Genomic DNA, 18491 nt, shown 5'->3' with positions numbered 1-18491 from the left:
GGTGTGTTCTATGGGTTGGAGACAGTGACACTGACAAAAAGGCAGGGGTCAGAGCTGAAGGTAGCAGAGTTAAAGATGTTAAGACTTGCACCGGGTGCACCGAGGATGGACAGGATTAGGAAACAGTATATTAGAGGTTCAGCTCAGGTTGGACAGTTTGGAAACTTGAGCCAGAGAGGCAAAATTGCGTTGGTTTGGACATGTGCTGAGGAGAGATGCTGGGCATATTGGGAAAAGGATGCCGAAGATGCAGCTGCAAGGTAAAAGGAAAAGGGGAAGGCCTAAGAGAAGGTTTATGGATGTCGTGAAAGAGGACATGCAGGTGGTTGGTGTGACACAGCAAGATGCAGAGGATAGGAAGAAATGGAAACAGATCTGTGGCAACCCCCAATGGGAACAGCCAAAAGATGATGACTTTTCACAAACCAGGAAGTGAAGTCAGTCCTCTACCTTAACGCTGCTGACAGCTATCTCCTTGCATCTGTGGTGCAGTTTCTGTTTCGTCCTATAACTGTGATGCACAGGGTTCTTAGATGAAAGGCAGATTTACCAGTCACTGGTGATTTTTGCTATTTGATCACTGAAGGCTTGATATACCCCCTCCCCCGGCAATTCAGTTCAGAAGATCCATTTTGCAGCCACCACACATCTACTGCACACCTGCTTTGTGAGATCAGCTTTCCAGATGAGCTCCACAAAGATTCTATAGACAATAGTATTCTTGGCCCAGTTTTCCAGTAACCATTTCAAAATGAACAGCTGGACTAATGAAAATAAAAAGGCATTTACACCAACTGAATAAAACAGGTCAACAGCAGCCATCGAAACATTTACTTCAGTTCACTTTACCTACTGGAAACAAAGTAAATCTACAACTGGTCCACAGCAGTGAATGGTTCTGCAGCTCTATAAAGTAGAAATGAAAAAACAGCTGCTGGGTCAGCATGAAGTTTGGAAGTCTAAAAGTAGTTCAGCAATTTTTTTTTACCAATAAGAACGCTTCCAATTTGGTGGGAAGATGGTAAAGCATCTGATCAACACCAATCTTAGGAATGCTGGCACAAAGGCAAGTGGAACCAGTCTACAGTGCAATCATATGGGGCATATGGTGGATAATATAGAAAGACTGTAGTGGGTGGATAATATAGAAAAACTGTAGTGGGTGAATGGGATGATACTAAATTGAGTTAAGATAAAAATCAAATGCTTATGTGCCTTTATATATGTAAACATTTGTTGGTCTAATTGCAGCAGGTGGGGACAAGGAAACTACAGCACTACAAAAAGACAAATGGCATTTTTACTGCAAGCATTGCATATCATCAGAAACTAGCAGCAGGATTACCTGCTTGTTTTTTATAAAGAAATAAGGAAATTGCAGTGAGCAAGGCATCTGCACATTTCTGTAAAGTTAGAGGAAACCCGTTTGATAAGGCACCAAAAAATGACTAATAAAACTTCAAAGGTGCCAGTACGCGCAAGTAGCTGAACCATAAGCCGAACATATGAAACAAAATGCTCACAGAGAGTATGTTACTCCAGTCTCTTTGTTAAGCGCTTTCTTCCCCACTATACACCTCGGGTTGATTGGATTGTTTTGCATATAAAGGGTGTTGACTTGGAGCAATGTAATTTCTTCTGTTTCTTGTTCTGACTCCCCCGAGGTGTATACTGGGGAAGAAAGCGCTTAAGAGAGACTGGAGTTGCACACTCTTTGTGAGCCTTTTGTTTCATGCGTTGGGCTTATGGTGCAGCTACTTGCTCATATCGGCACCTTTGAAGTTTTATTAGTCGTTTTTTGGTGCCTTATCAAATGGATTTGTTGTTGTTATTGGTGTCTGAAGTCGGTTTGGCTTTGAGCAATGCTTCATGGCCGGCACAGTATTTGAGGTTCGCAACAGGTATTTTGTGGCTAAAATTGACTTTATACTGTATTTTTACACTTTTGTAACAGCCACCTGTTTTATTTCATTTTGCTCTAACAGAGTTTTGAACGCAACAGTGGATGAAACCAATGATATTAATGGAGTTAGGGAATCTGTATCTGTGTTAACAGATGGTTTATCTTGTTCTCCGGTCAACACTTCAGCTACCAACAGTGATCTAGATTCCCTGATTGATGTTTTGTCCCAACAGGTTGCCGATTTGACCAAGAGAGTGGATGTTATGTACAATACTAATACATCCAGCCAAAATGATGTTCGGAGAAAGGATTTTTCACTTATTCGCCCTAGGCTTGTAAACCAAGGTGACTTTTCCGATAATCCACAAGAGGGCAGTATAAGATCGCAAATAAACACTTTAAACAAGCCTAACTCAACAGGCGGCCGTGCTAGGCACGGAAATCAAGCTGTTATTGAAAATCCACAAGAGGGCAGTATACAATCGCATAACAGTGAAGAAAACGGTTCCAACTCCACAGATGGCCATTCAGCATCAGTTTTCTTTAAACGGTTTATGAGGGATATTTTTTTCCCTGTAAGAGAGACACAGCAAGTTTGTGGATTAGAATATAAATCCTTTAATTCTACCATGAGGGACTTTTGAGAAAACTATGTTAAAGGTACAATGTGACAATTTGTACTTGCAAGAAAGCCTTAAGAAAAGGCATGTCCCTACAGGGCTTAGGCTTATAAATTTCCCAATGCTAGGGATATAAACAATTGTGATACAGATGAACCTTTTGCTCTTTTTGACAGTTTTGGGTTAGAATTGATGGAATTTATAAAAACAAGCGTATTTAAATAATGCTTGATTTAGATAAAATGAATAATATGCTTACAAATTATTTATTGTTTGATGTTAAGGTGCAATATGAGAGAATTTTTGAAAAAGTGGACAATACTGTAAAGTTGAATTTAGAGCGTAAAAGTAAGAAACCTTTAAGGAATGAAAATAAAGTGTATTGTCTACCAAAATGGTTTACTGGTTCACAAAATGGTTTTGAACAGGCGGGTTAAAACGAAGGTTTTGACCACCATTAGGTGAAGACAAACTGATGAGAATACGAATGATTATGACCAGGGTGTAGACCAATATGAAGCCAATTGTCCCGTATTGAGAAGATCAGAACTTGGAAAATAAGAATAGGCAGAGGGCTTTTTTTTAGGAGAGACTCATGTACAAAGAAACAAGAAGCAACAGAGGGGGGGGGATACAGAAACCTAGACAGGTAAATGGTATTGACATACAGTCTAATAATGGCAAATGCGCCTCCTATGAAGTGTTTAAAATCTATAAGTATAGGTTTTGGATATAGAATTAATTTTAATTTAGGAAAGGGTTTAAAAGTTTGTCCCTACTATCAGACTGAACACGGTGGATGTTATACTGAGTTGAAGTCATTTACTAGGAAACTAAATTTAAAAATTTTGTTCAAGGGACAGGATCTCCCTGGAAAGGAAGACAAATTTAAATTGAAAAAGAAAAGTTGTTTTAATCCAACATGGCACCCCCTTATTCTAGCTTTTGAAAAACATTGTGAAGTAGATATTCAGAATGAGTTTAAACACTTTAGGCTTAAAAAACATTTAAATTTGAAGATTGAAAAACACACTTTACTTAATTTAGAACAAACAAAGAGCTAAGAATTATAAAACCCGATAAGGGGGGGGGGGGTTGTTTTAACGGTACTGAATAATAATCTTACAACGATTTTTGATGACGAGAAATATCAGGTTGCATCTAGAAATGAAGTCATGTTAGCACATAAATAAATCCTCTGAAATGGCTCTTTGTAATAGAAAAATCCAACTATTTTTAGAAGATTTGCTAACGTCCTGACTTCTGAACATCCACTTATCCCAACAGCTTTTGGCATCCCAAAAGTACACAAGTGCATAGATGATCCCCCATTTAGGGTCATTATTTCAGCACACCCTTTGTACATTTATAGATAGAATTCTTAAGGATATGATTGATTTAGTGGACTATTTGCTAAAGGTCTCTTGGGACTTTGTCTAAATTTAATGAGTCTTGGTACAACGATAGTTATTTTTTCCACTGTTGATATAGTGGACTTATTCACTTCCATCCCCAGAAGGAGGGTTTGGATCTATTCTATGAAGCAGTTAGAAAACTCATTACATTTTCGGATACTATGTTGAATTTTTTGATGGCTGTTATGGACCACATTCTGTCCAATAATAATTTTACATTTGAGGGCGAATACTATAGGCAAACACAAGGGGTAGCAATGGGGGCAACATGTGCCCCCATTTACGCCAATTTGGTTTTACATGCATGGGAAAAGAAATACATCTTCACAAGTACTTTTACACCTTTATGGTGTACATATTGCTGCTTTCTGGATGACATGTTTATTTTATGGAATGATTCAAATGTGGACCTTGATGGGTTTTTGGACCACATCAGATGTGTATTTTTTAAATTTACAGCCAAACATTCTAGTGAGAAATAGTATTTGGATGTAATCATTTCTAAGGACACATCCAACAAAAAAATTGCCTCTAGAACATTTCGAAAAAAAAGACACCTTCTTCAACCGCTACCTTGATTTTCAGAGTAGTCACCCCTTTTATATGAAGAGGAACATCTATAAGGGGCAGTTGGTAAGGGCTGCGAGAATGTATACCCAAAAGGACTTATTGAAGTAGCAAAAGGAATGATGGAAGGATGGGGTTCAAAATATAAGCTCTTACTGGGAAGTGACCATTCAAAAAAAAAAAAAAAAAAAAAACGGGTCGCCAACATACTTGTAGGGTCAATTTTGACACTAGTATGGTCATCCCTTATGGTTCAGGTGAACGTGCATTGAGGGACATAGAACTGGCTTGACACATTCAAAGGAATTCTTTTTCACACACTTGGTGAGACACCAAGCTTTACATACAAAGCTGGGAGGAATTTTAAATATTTGACAGAGCACACTTTCCTTAACAAGACTATGTTTATCAAAGGAACTACTAAATGTAGTAGTTGCAATCAATGCCCCTACATCTTTAGCGACGTGGCCCTGATAACTGGACATGGTAGGGACATTCCTCTACACAAGGGTAATTGTAACATGAGAGGTGTTATATATATTTCAGTTTGCCAAACATGTTCATATTACTATATCGGCAAAACAGAAAGGAATTTTAAGACCAGAATATATGAACACCTTTATGCCATTAATAAGGGGAATGTAAATAATGCATGGTATAGGCACACACAAGCATGTGAGGGAGATAAAAGAAGACTTAAGTTTGGCATTTTAGAAGTTGTCCCACAGAATTTTAGAGGCGGTTGGTGGGAGCTTCAGGTGGAGATAGCTCAAATGACAAATTCACTACCGTAACAGGAACAGGCAAGCAAAAACCGAGGGTGATGCTACTCAATGCTAGAAGTCTAAATCTCAAATGCACTCACTCAAGGCACTCCTTAAAATGGAGGACATAGATATCTGTGCAGTGACTGAGACCTGGTTCAAGGCTCCAGAGAGCACCCCTGCACTACCAGGCTATAACTCATACCACACTTTTCGGCCATGTAACCTGGACCGGAACACCAAAGGCGGAGGTATGTCCATATTCATTAAGGATATCTACACCTCCAAGCTAGTTGCTCAGCATAATGCAGCAGAGGTTATCCAAGTGCAACTAACTCTGGGCAAACTGCAATCCACAGTGTAGCTTGCTACAGATCACCCACCATGCCCTAGGATTCCCACTCCTCTTTTCTTTATGTACTGAAAAATATTGGGGTTCAACCAAATACTCTAATAATGGGCATATTTCAGCTACCCCACCATTAACTGGGAAAACTACTCATGTACCAACTCCTTCGCTTAATGCTTTCTGGAATTCATACACTCCAATGCCCTGGATCAACTTATCCACACTCCCACCAGGGGCAACAATATCCTAGATCTAGTCATTACCAACATGAGTGACTGGTGTTCCACACCTGAAGTCAACGCCTCATTGGTCCGATCAGACCATAAGCTAATTACCCTAGATATCCACATCCTGCCCCCCCCCCCCCCCATTAAGGAAACCATGGTAAAAAATTTCTCCAAAGCCAACTTCATGTTTCTTAAGACAGAAGTGGTGAACTTCATGACACCCATGCAGATGACAATACAGTTACGACTACTGAATCCTACATAATTGCAAGCACTTGCATGAGTGCATAGATCGTGCTATCCTCCAAAAAAAGGAAGCCAATCTGGTGGTTACCTGCCATAAATAAACTGTACAACAGAAGGAAGAAACTGTTGCAAGAGTGTAAAATCCCATGAGTGGAGGAGCTCCCTGGTCAGCTTCAGAAAGAAGCTGTGATCCCTGTCCTCCAAAGCTAGTTACGAAAACAAAATCGCCACTGATTCTAAAGACAACCACAAAGCATTCTATAGCTATGTCAAGAATCTCAATGACAACACTCAGATCTGCTCTGAGTTACAGCACAATGGCACTAAATATATACATCCAACTGATACTGCCAACATCCTTGCAGATAAGTTAACTTTACCCCACTCTCACCCCCTAGAAAGCCTATCTCTATACCGGAAGAATGCAAAGTTCCTGTAATCACGGCTGCACAGGTAAAAAAACACACTCTCCAAAGCCAAAAACACAGCATCCATGGGACCAGACAACATCCCAGGCTGCGTTCTACACTAATTACTGAACAAACTGGCACCCCACTATGTACCACGTTCAATCATAGCCTCACCTCAGGCTTTGTGCCTGCTGAATGGCACACAGCGACGGTTATCCCACTCCACAAGGGGGGAGCCACCACAGACCCCAGGAACTACCGCCCCATTAGCCTGACGGGCCTGGTCTGCAAAGACATTGGTAATCTCCAAACTCTGGACCCCACCCAGTTCGGGTTTATAAAAGTCAGATCATGTCTCCTAAATCTGACAGACTTCGTTTGAGGCAGTCACCAATGCCGTAGACAAGGGGTAAGGTGGTTCACACAGCCTATCTAGAGGCTTTCGACACCACCCCCCACTCTGGAATTACAGATAAACTCACTAAACTAGGTATAAATCCCTATGTCACAAGATGGGTTGCCAACTGGATCACTGACAGAACCCACACTGTGAAAGCAGCAGACTCCAAATCTGACTTCAGACCAGTGACAAGTGGAGTACCACAGGGTTCAGTCTTGGGTTCTCTACTGTTTGGTATCTACTTCTCTGAAGTACAGGCTAACACAGAAGGTCTTTGACCAACAAAGTTCGCAGATGACTGCAAACTAGGAGCCATAATCGAAACGCCTAACGATGTGGACATTCTACAAAAGGGCCTCACTGAGACAGATGCCTGGTGTCAAAGCCATGGCCTCAAGCTCAATGCCAAAAAGTGCATTGTCATCCTCTTTGCTAAAAACTCTATACCCATGAACTACAACATAGGCGGTAGTATACTTAACACCGAAAGTGTGATAAGAGACTGTGGGACACAGGTGGACAGTTCTTTCCTTTGATAATCACATTGCCACAGTAGTCAGGAAATCCTTCTACGTGGCACACATCACAAAACGTTTCTCATCCAGAAAAAAAAAAAAAAAAAAAAAAGAGAGAGGTCATTGTTCCCCCCTCTACTCATCACTCATTAGACCCCTCTACGCATCACTCATTAGACCCATTATAGGAGTAAAACGTTCCTTTTTGTATGTACCTTACAAGACATCTACAACTGGAAAGGCCGCAGAATACCTCACAAAGAGGATTACCGACCTCAAACAGATGCCCTACACAGACAGTCTCAAAAATCTCCAGCTTTACTCCGTCGCATATCACCTACTCAGAGGTGATCTTAACATACAAAGCTATGTCAAACCCAGAGCTGTTGGACATGCTCCACTTACAGAAATCCCAATCCCTCCGAGCTACACGCTCTAGGGACCTAAACCTTGTCACCACAATAAACAGAACATGCCAGAGGGATAGATTCCTGTTCCAGAGACTTCCCATACTCTGGAATAAAACTACATACCTATATCAAACAAAGCTCATTAGCACTCAAGAAAAATCTTGATTGGATGGGAAATAGGAAACCCCAGGGCTCAACAGTGGCACAGGAAATTTTCTTGGGTGGAAAAAGCCAGGGTACCTTTTTGGCTGAGTTTGTATAGGCCCCAGGGCAGATAGGTTCATAGGTAGGTACTAGGCTATGATCTTAGAGAGTTTTAAATGCCACTGTTGAACCAGGGTTAAACGACCATATTTCCCTGGTTCCTGTTCTATGAAAAAGAGCTTAAATGCCACTGTTGAACCAGGGTTAAACGACCATATTTCCCTGGTTCCTGTTCTATGAAAAAGAGCTTTAAACATCTGAATTTTTATTGTATTTTGTATAATATATTATTTTTAATAATGTAAAATTTAACATTTTCTAAAGTTGTGTGTGTGTATATTTAAAGTACAAAAGTTCTTAGTGTTTTAGTGTCTATGTCTTTAAAACTGTGGGAGAATAACTGATGGTTTCATTGCATATAAAGGGTGTTGACTTGGAGCAACGTAGTTTCTTCTGTTTCTTGGTTTTGAGGAAGTCCCAGAGGTGTATACTGGGGAAGAAAGCGAACAATAAAGCAACTGGATTAACATACTCTGAGCATTTTGTTTCATGTGTTGGGCTTATGGTGCAGCTACTTGCTCACATTTGCACCTTTGAAGAAGTTACAGGAAACTACAGAGTTAGTTGCAAGTTTTAAATTTCTCATGGCTTTCTATTCAGTCAAATGACTGTCCTGGTTCAGAACGGACACCACTTTACTTCCCAATTCAAGACCTTAAGGGGGATTAGGCTGTGCATGTTTAGACAGTTTGGAGGAGGAATACAGGTAGCACCTAACATTAACCAATATACCTGCACATAGTCAGCAAGCGCTTTGCAGTTTATATCCAACTCCACCTGCCAGGGTAGCCTGCAACCACCCTTAAACAGTCCATTACAATACCCTAAAATTGCCTCAGCTATTCACAACTACTTGTAGCCCACAATAGCAGATTTTAGTGCATAGTAGATTTGTTATACCAGATGTTAATATAGGAACTAGGGTTATAGACACAGCCTTGTGGCAAGTACTGCGTATGTAAAAAAAGGAGTTATGTACTCGCCATAACGTTCCAGAGTTGTGCATTTGTCTTCAACCTGTGGGTACTCTGATCCAGGAGGGATCAGACTCAGCCACATTTTCCAGCATCTGATCAGAGCTCCAAGCTCCTCCCTTACACATAATGCCCCCATCTCCCTCCTCCCATCAGATTGAGTTTGCTGCTATTCCTAAAACCCCAACCAGACTAAAAGACCTTATCCCATAAGCCTCCAGAAGCATTAAGAGGGGAACAAAGGTATGGCAACATGCTCTGTCTTCTGGCCAGACCACCACACAGCCCACATAAGGCAGGAGGGAGGGATGGTTGAAGACAAATGAAGAGTAACAACTCAGATAGAACATTATAGTGAGTACATACCTTCTTTATCTGAAGTCGTGGTCTTAATTTGCTGTTCAACCTGTGGGACAGAGTCCCCACCTACCAAACACCAAGGAGGCCCGGTTGGAAGGATATTCCGGACCACAGTGGAGCCAAAGGATGCCCTGTCCCTGGATAGAATGTCCAACTTGTAGGGAGAAACAAAAGTATGTGAAGATACCCAAGTAGCCGCAGAGCAAATGTCATCCAATGAAACTGAACCAGAAGGCAGCTGAAGTAGCCAATGATCTAGTAGAATGTGCCTTAATGTGACCTGGTAGGGGTAAACCTTTAGCTGAATCCAAAGAGCAATCATGACCTTTGATACAGGTTTCCCTAAAAAAGGGCTTAGAATAGGAAACAGAGTTGGTCAGACGAGCGGAAAGATTTTGTCTATGCAAGTAAAAACATTACTATCTATGAACATCCAACAAGTGTAATTTGTACTGAAGAGAGTCAATGAGGGACTCTGCCTAACCTGGACTGGAATTTTATTCCAGAGTGAAGGGAGCCACTGGGTTATGAATCTGTCCCTCCAGCATGTCCTATTTTATTTCAGTGCTGAGGTTCAAGTCTCTCGAGCGCATAGCTCGATGGGATTTGGATTTTCTGAGGTGCAGCATGTCCATTAATTCCGGGTTGGACATGGCTTTATACGTCAGGCACAGATAGCCTCTGAACAGGCAGTATGCCACTGAGCAGAGCTGGAGTTTCTTTAATGGGCAGCATATGGCATCTGTTTGAGCCCTTTGATCCTCTTGGTGAAGTACTTTTGGGGTCTTTCCAGTTGCTGCAGGTGTCTGGTAAGGTACATCCCAAAAGGGGCATTGTACTCAATTATGGGCCTGATGAGGGATGAGTAAAGAGGCACGATGACCTCCCCTGATCTAGATGTGAATCCCTTCGTGATTAGGTGAGCTATATAAAATGTTTTTCTAACCACTTTGGCCACGTGGTTGTCAAATGATAGATTGCTATCAACTTGGGTCCCCCAGGTCCCTAATTACTTCTTCTGTACTTAATGGATTACCACCTATGTGGTAATTTGTGGGCACTTTGTTTTTGCCAAAGGGGATGACTATACACTTTTTGGCATTTAGCTTGAGGCCATGGCTCTGGCACCAGTTGTCTGTTTCTATGAGGCCCTTTTGGAGGATGCTTGTGTAGGCTGGAGAGTCGATTACGGCGCTCACTTTGCAGTCATCTGCGAACTTGGTCAGCCACAGTCCTTCCGTGTTGGCCTGTACCTCCGAGAAATACATACCGAACAAGAGTGGTCCCAGGACTGAGCCTTGTGGGACACCACTTGTAACTGGTTTGGAGTCCGACATGGCTCCAGCAATTTTAACCATGTGGGTTCTGTCCTTGAGCCAGTTTGCAATCCATCTAGTGACATAGGGGTTTATATTTAAGCTGGTGAGCTTATCTATAATGCCCGAGTGGGGTATTGTATCGAAGGCTTTTGCGAGGTCCAGGTAGGCTGTGTGGACCACCTTCCCCTCGTCAATGGCCTTGGTGACTGTTTCAAAGAAATCAGCCAGGTTTAAGAGGCAGGATCGGCCCTTAAACCTTATGCCTATGCAGAACTGTTCAAAGAAACCCTGTATAAGCATATTAATTAGCTGCAGAGGCAGATGTACCCACCAGAAAAAAAGTACAGAACTCACTCAAAAAACAAGCCACCCTGGACGAATCACAAAAATCAACAGGCCGTTTAACAGGAGGAAGAAAATCATGGCAAAAATTAGGAGGTGCAGCACCCAGCAGGATAAAACACAAACTAAAAAAAAACTCAGACAAATAAAATCTGCCAAAGCCAATTCTGAGGTAAGTTTGGCCTCCAAGGATAACCACAAAGCATTCTTTAGCTACATCTACAACCTCAAAGGCAATACACCATTGCGTGCAGAGCTCATTGTAAATGCAGCCACCAATACTGAGCCAGAAGATATAGCAAACCTCCTGTCTGATAAATTCAGCTCCAGCTTTACTCCCGTCTCCCCCCCAACCTTCCCTGAGGAAATATCAAATATAACTCCCCCTACTATCATTAGGGAACAGGTCCTTAATGCTTTCTCCAAGACCAAGAACACTGCATCAAGGAGTCCAGATAATATTCCAGGATGCCTTCTAAATAGCATGAAATATGACTTATCAGGGCCTCTGTAATTGCTATTTAACTGTAGCCTCCGATTAGCATTTGTGCCTCATGAGTCATCCCTCTGCACAAAGGTGAGCCATCTACAGATGCTGGAAACTACAGACCCATAAGTCTCACTAGTCTTTTATGTAAAGCCATAGAAAGAATGATCATGGAGATAAGAGATATAGTAAACCTCCAGACATTGGACCCAACCCAGTTTGGTTTTGTCAAGGGCAGATCACACCTACTTAATCTGGTGAACTTCTTTGAGAAGGTCACTAAAACAATGGACGAGGGCAAAATTGTTCATACTGCCCACCTTGACCTGAACAAGGCATGTGACAATACCCTTTCAGTAATGCAACTGTAGAAAGAACTTTCTCTGAAATTAATCTGATTAAAATGAAACTGAAAAACAGAATGCAGCAAGGCATGCTAGAAGCTTTGATACACATTCAAAGCTACATGAAGCACAAAGGGATCTGTTGCAATGGATTTATCCCAACAGCAGCAATGCTGTGTACATTCAATTTGAACATTTATTCGACCGGCCAATATGAACATTTATTCAACCGGCAATCATGACGACGGTGATGTATGGCATCTAAGTCCAAGGAAGTAATTGTTCCACTGTGTTCGGCATTCATCAGACCCATCATCGATTACAATGCCCCCCCTTTGGTATGTACCTAGCAAGGCATATCCAAGAACTGGAACGTCCACAGAGGTTTCTCACTAAAAGAATACAGGGCGCAAGTAATATGTCCTATGCAGACCACCTCATGGCTCTATCCCTGTATGGTCTCCTACAGGCTTTTGAGGAAAGAACTATGCCTGGCATACAGGGCATTGTCAGACCCTACTCTGGTGGACCTCCTGCATATCCACAAAACAAACAGCATCAAAATCACCCATTCTAAAAACTTAAACCTTGCCTGTGATATAAACAGGACCAGCTGGAGAGACAGGTATGTATCCCAGAGACTACCCAGTATATGGAACAGGCTTCCTATCCATGTGAAGCAGAGCTCCTCCCTAACCCAATTAAAGTACAATTTGGACAATTGGGTCGGAGACCAGAAATTCATCCCAGGTTTGGCACCAATGTCTCTAATGGACACAGGTAACCTGTAAATGGTTAATCTCCCAGGCCCATGCTTACACCTATCAAGGGTATCAGAACTTGTCAAAGATTTGGGATGCATGGCTAGGTTTAAAAAGGACCGTGCAGTCATTAGCCTAGTAAACACCTATGAACTTAAGATATTGAGGTTGTCAGACACTTGGTTGGCTGTGTAACATTAATGCATTCAGCAGGTCCTTGATCAATATGACCAAATGAAGCTTCATTTTCAGATAGCCAAAGACAGCTGAGCTACTGTAAACTGTGCTGTTTTTACAGCCCATATTACAGGAACTGAATAGAGTGAACAAATTATTCCAGTTACACAAATTTGAGTCTTGCAAAGTTGCTGACTGAACCGTTAACATTAGCGAAACATAACTCAGTGATTTATTTAAGACCAACCACATTTACATCATGGGGAGCAGCAATGGCTTTTTTCTGGAAAAAACATCTAACCATCTACCCCTATCAAGCTATTAACTATAGCATCAAATTCCACTTACTGTTGCATGAGTCTAACATCGAGCGCTCTTTGGCAGAGCAAATAAAGCAGCTCTCTCGGGATTTACTGTTGCAACTCCTAAGGGAGCTGCTTCAGAGATTGCTAGCAAATGTGCAGCAGCTAGAGTCGCTGGCAGATTATCTCGCTTTTGGTCATCCTTTCAGCACAGAAACCAAACCAGTCAAAGTTGTGATTTTTTACCTTTGTACAAAGGGAATTTGGGAGATCTGAAGCAGCAGTAGATGCAAATCGGCACAATGTCATGGCCAAACTTCAGCAATGACAACATTGAGCAGTTTCAGATAACCACAGCAAATCACATGGATGCTTCAAGGGATTTTGATTTTCTACAGCTGGGATATTTTACCTCAAGTGTGTTGACAGTGCCTTTCAGTAATGCAACTGTAGAAAGAACTCTCTCTGAAATTAATCGGATTAAAATGAAACTGAAAAACAGAAAGCAGCAAGGCATGCTAGAAGCTTTGATACACATTCAAAGCTACATGAAGCACAAAGGGATGTGTTGCAATGGATTTATCCCAACAGCAGCAATGCTGCCTGCATTCAATTTGAACATTTATTCAACCGGCCAATTTGAACATTTATTCGACCGGCAATCATGACAACGGTGATGTTCTACCTGATAAATATTTTGCAGTTACACATAAACAAGTATCAGGTAATTAAAATTAATTAGTAATTCATTATACATTTTACAATTAGTTTTATCACACTGTCAGCACATAGTCTCTTTTTACAATAAGGTTTATTTTGAGTTTAATTATAGCAGATTTATGGCATTACTCACAAGGATAAGACAACATATTGGGCAACCCTGCCCTGAAGCTGTGAATACACTTAACTGGTGGTGGTTTACCTGTTACATGAAATCCGACAAGATTTGACTGTGGCTTGCCTCTATTTCTGAGCATCATTCAAGTCATTAGCCTCAAAAATCTCAGAGGAAACTGTTTAATAATCGATTTTTCTTACAACTGTGCCTCGGAGCTACACCTTAAAGTTACAGATCAATTTAAGGTGAAAACATTCATACTATCGTAACTGGTCATGGGAACAGTTAAGTAAAATAAACGTACATAGCCACAGAAATCTATCGATTTAAAGATTTTGTATTAGAACATTACCCCCGCCAGATGCGCAGTAGCAAGGACCGCCCAAACCCCACCCAGCACTCTGTATGAATTTTGAAAACTGCTTTGAATAAACTTGGGAAAACCACCCTCACAGAAATGAGTATGCTAAACTTTGTAATCATTTCAATACAAAGCCTTTTCTCCCTTATTTGCTGGTACCAGGATTTCCAATTTCCATTGATCAGAAGCTGCGATATATTACATGTTAGTCTAGATAATTTGGCAGAACGTGTACTTACAAATGGTATACCAATCCAAACAGATTTTTACCTATTACAACAAACACAGAATATGCTGCATTTATATAAAAGCATTACACTGATAATTACAATTCTTTAAAGGGGAGGGGATGAACGCAAAATGCTGCATGTATAAAATCTATTACACAGACTTAAAATTCCTATTATGTAAAGGTGTGGGTGGCGACCTTTCTGGGAGGTCTTTTATTGCATGTATTTATTGTCCCACTGCCTCAGAACATTGCTTGTTGCTTTACCTCCAGAAAAAAAATGGGTTATATTACAGTGTACTGCCTCGCGGGCGGTACTGCGCAGCTTGGGGCGTGGCCTACTTGATTGACACACATTGGAGCGTGGCATGCTTGATTGACACACATTGTCAAACACTTTAAGTTTGACGTTAGCTGGCATTATGAACTCTTTGAAATTTAACTTGTATCAAACAGAACACTTTATGGAGGTTATAATAAATTGCGTTGCAGCAGAGCATGCCGCTAGGATGTGATCCGTAAGTTAGCTGGCATTATGAACTCTTTGGGTCTTAAAAAACTTAACGTTCCTTCTACTTCCACATAGAAAGGGTCTGCTATAAGTAAAACCAGCATATTTTAATCATCTTAAGGTCTTTCCAGTTGAAGTTGTTCGTATGCGTTCCTCATTTTGGATATGGAAGGTTGGGATCGATGTTAATAAAGCAGATGTACAAATGAATGATTAAAGGCTGCATATTTTTGGTGATTTGAATGCTAATTCAGTACACGCTTTTAGGACCGGACATCTGCGCTTACCCTGTAATATAACCAAAAATTAAGGCTAAAGCAAACTTACTCCAGCCCGACGCATGACGTCCGTGGGGATGACAGCTTCCATCTCCTCAGCACCTTTAGCCAAAATAAGTAATGCACGTTTTACTGCCATTTCTCCAACAAGGACGAGCGATACTTTTCACAATCTCCTCACGCAGTCTCTTCTGAAAGGGCGCATGCAAAGAACGTAATGCGTCGTCCTAAACCTATCAAGTTCAAATCCGAGTCAGAGAAGTTACTAGATTGGGCAACCTTGAATGTGAACAATTACAAATAGTCTTGGAAATGTAGGTTTAAAATTCAGACTTCAAAAGTGAAGAGTTTCTTTTTGAACGTGGAGTAAATAAGTAAAATGTAGAGCAGCTGGTAAAAAATTAAGGAACTTGTCAGCTTTACTGTTAACAGGACAGTATGATGTCTTATTATTTACAATAGATTTCTGTTTAGAACTTTTTGTTACTTAATGACTGTGGAACAGTGTTTTTTTTTTTCAGCACTTTCTCAAGATAAAGTACAGTTGAAAGGTATGCAAAGGTAGGTCCAATATAGTCGTTCTCCAACTGTATTGGACCTATCTGGAGCAAGCTTCTAAGTGAACTCACTGCTATTACTTCTTTACCCACTTTCAAGAAGCACCTAAAAACTTTGCTTAACTCTCAATGGCTCTGTCCTTGTACAAACCCTGACTAAACTTTTATTCCCTCTACCTTTTTTCACCCCCTCAAACCTTTTCTAGGTTCTTTTAGTATTTTTGTTTGTACCTTCAAGAGGCAGCTAAAAACTGTGCTTAATTCCCAACATCTCTGTCCTGTACAAACCCTGACTAAACTTTCTATTCCCTCAACCTCTTTTCACCCTTCAAAAAAAAAAAAAAAAAAAAATCTTGCATTTTTATTTTAAGTATTGCAAAATATTTTTCTTGGTAATACTTATGAACCAGTCATTGTATAATATGTCTGATTTGAATGTGTAACAACTCTTGATTATATAAACCCATCTTTTTGTGGAGCTTTTCTCCCCGGGCCTGTACTGAAAATGGACATATGTCCCACTAGACTAGCCCGGACAAACAATGTAATATATATATATATATATATATATATATATATAGAGAGAGAGAGAGAGAGAGAGAGAGAGAGAATGAACGAACTGTGTTTTAGGTGCTATAGTTTGAGATGTATGTATTTATTTATTGATAGATTGATTTAATTTTGGACGGCACAGTGGTGCAGCAGTAGCATTGTCGTCTCACAGCAAGAGGTCTTCTAGTTTGATTTTTAGCTGGAGTGCCTTCGGTGTGGAGTCTGCATGTCCTTCCTGTGTTTGTGTGGGTTTCCTGCAGGTGCTCTGGTTTCTTCTCACATTACAAAGACGTGTCTGGAGCATTTCTCCCCAGGCTTCCTCAGAAAATAGGCTTCGTTACAAGTGGGACTTTCCCGGTTAACAAATGTTAAATAAATAAAATAAATGTGTTTACCAGGATTGTCCAGTTGGACAGTGCAGGACTCTGGTCATTTCACGGGTAGGGTTGCCACCTTTGCATCCCTCTATTTCCTTACAAATTGGCCACAAAGCACCCATTTTTAAATACAGTGACTGCATCCTTAGATGATAGGGAGTCGTAGCTAAAGTGTTCCATGGCACATCTCACTATCACTGTCTACTGTCATACTGGCACACACCTCAGTGCTCCACTGTTTTCTTTTCATCCTTGTCTCCTCCTGTTACTATCCAGAGTACTTTTGTTTTCTCACACTTTGTCTTATCAGCCTTTTCTTACATCCTTGCGACACTTCCTAAATGTGCACTACTGCACTGTAATTACTGTGAAAGAAAGAATTTAATTATATTGCAGGTCTGGCAGCACTAAGTCACCGAAACGCTGTGGAGTTCTAGATGCTCTGAGGTGCATTTTAGAGCAAAACCTTTGGTCCAATAATGTGTGTGTGTGTGTGTGTGTGTGTGTGTGTGTATATATATATATATATATATATATATATATATGCAAGAAACTGTAAACCATATTATGTCAATGTGGAGTTTTTCTCCCTGGGCTTACGCTGAAAATGGGATATTAGCCCAATCAGACTTTCCTAGTAAGTAAATGTCATATAAATATAATGGCACTGCACCTGACAAGCCAGGTCTATCACAATATAGGCACACACATAACATGCTTTACACTATTAAGTGAAAAAAAACATCAACTCATCTATGGCATGTTTTATTGGGATTAGAGAAAATTAGACCACCTAAATAAAACTCACACAGAGACAGAAAGAACATGCAGGCTCCACATAGAGGGAGCCACAGCCAAGAACTCAAACAGGGAGACAAGGGCTGAGAGGTGGCAACATTTTTCAGTATGTCACTACCAGTGAAGTGTTCCTTTCCTACACATCCTTCCTAGATTACCAAAGATAGCAGTACTGATATTTAGTTGTGATGAGAAGTAGAAGAGATTATGGCCTACTTGTTGCTCTTATATTTAATTTATATATATATATATATATATATATATATATATATATATATATATATAAACCCACACGCACAAGAATAAGCCACAGAAATTATTGTTTTTAATGCAGATAGGAAATCCAAGTGAAGCAGTACACATTTTAGGAAACATACTTCAGAAGTGTGTTAGTTCTCAGAATGATTCAAAATACCTTTCAATGTAAAAAGTAATGTTGTTTCTTTGTGAGGGGTCGCCACAGCAAAACACTGGCCCACTTATGATTGGCAGTAGAATTTTATGGTGCCGTGGTGCCAGCCCAACACCCAACCTTGAAAGAAGGCACACCCATTCACGCACACACCTACCTGCATGTCTTTAAATGTCACTCAACCACAGGGAGGACATGCAGACTCCACAAAGAAAGTGCTCCAGCCAAGAATCGAACTGGAGAACCTCTTGCTGTGAGGTGACAACGCTAACCGCTGCACCACCATTGCCTATACCTTTCAATGTACTCACTGTAAAGTACAGTTGTATAAAATCTTACCAAAACAGTAGCTGTCCTTCTGTTCACTGTTGCAGTATTCTTGAAAGAAGAGCTGTCCCATCCCAGGCAGGCCCGTCACTCGA

General features: G+C 40.7%; 1 protein-coding gene across 1 annotated transcript in view; it reads right to left on the bottom strand.

Moving 5' to 3' along the window:
- The window catches only part of PARK7 (Parkinsonism associated deglycase), a 259672-nt gene extending 244005 nt beyond the window's left edge, over positions 1–15667 (bottom strand). Inside the window, exon 1 of the mRNA XM_044056460.1 lies at positions 15423–15667. Coding sequence (XP_043912395.1) covers positions 15423–15512 — 90 coding nt within the window. The 5' untranslated portion in view covers positions 15513–15667. The remainder of the gene's footprint in view (positions 1–15422) is intronic.
- Positions 15668–18491: the final 2824 nt, after the last annotated feature.

The sequence above is a fragment of the Protopterus annectens genome, chromosome 14.part0 (genome assembly GCF_019279795.1).
Source record: "Protopterus annectens isolate FY-2018-M chromosome 14.part0, PAN1.0, whole genome shotgun sequence".
Taxonomy (NCBI): domain Eukaryota; kingdom Metazoa; phylum Chordata; order Ceratodontiformes; family Protopteridae; genus Protopterus; species Protopterus annectens.
The sequence above is the reverse complement of the archived record's forward strand: the minus strand, read 5'-3'. Positions and strand labels throughout refer to the sequence as shown.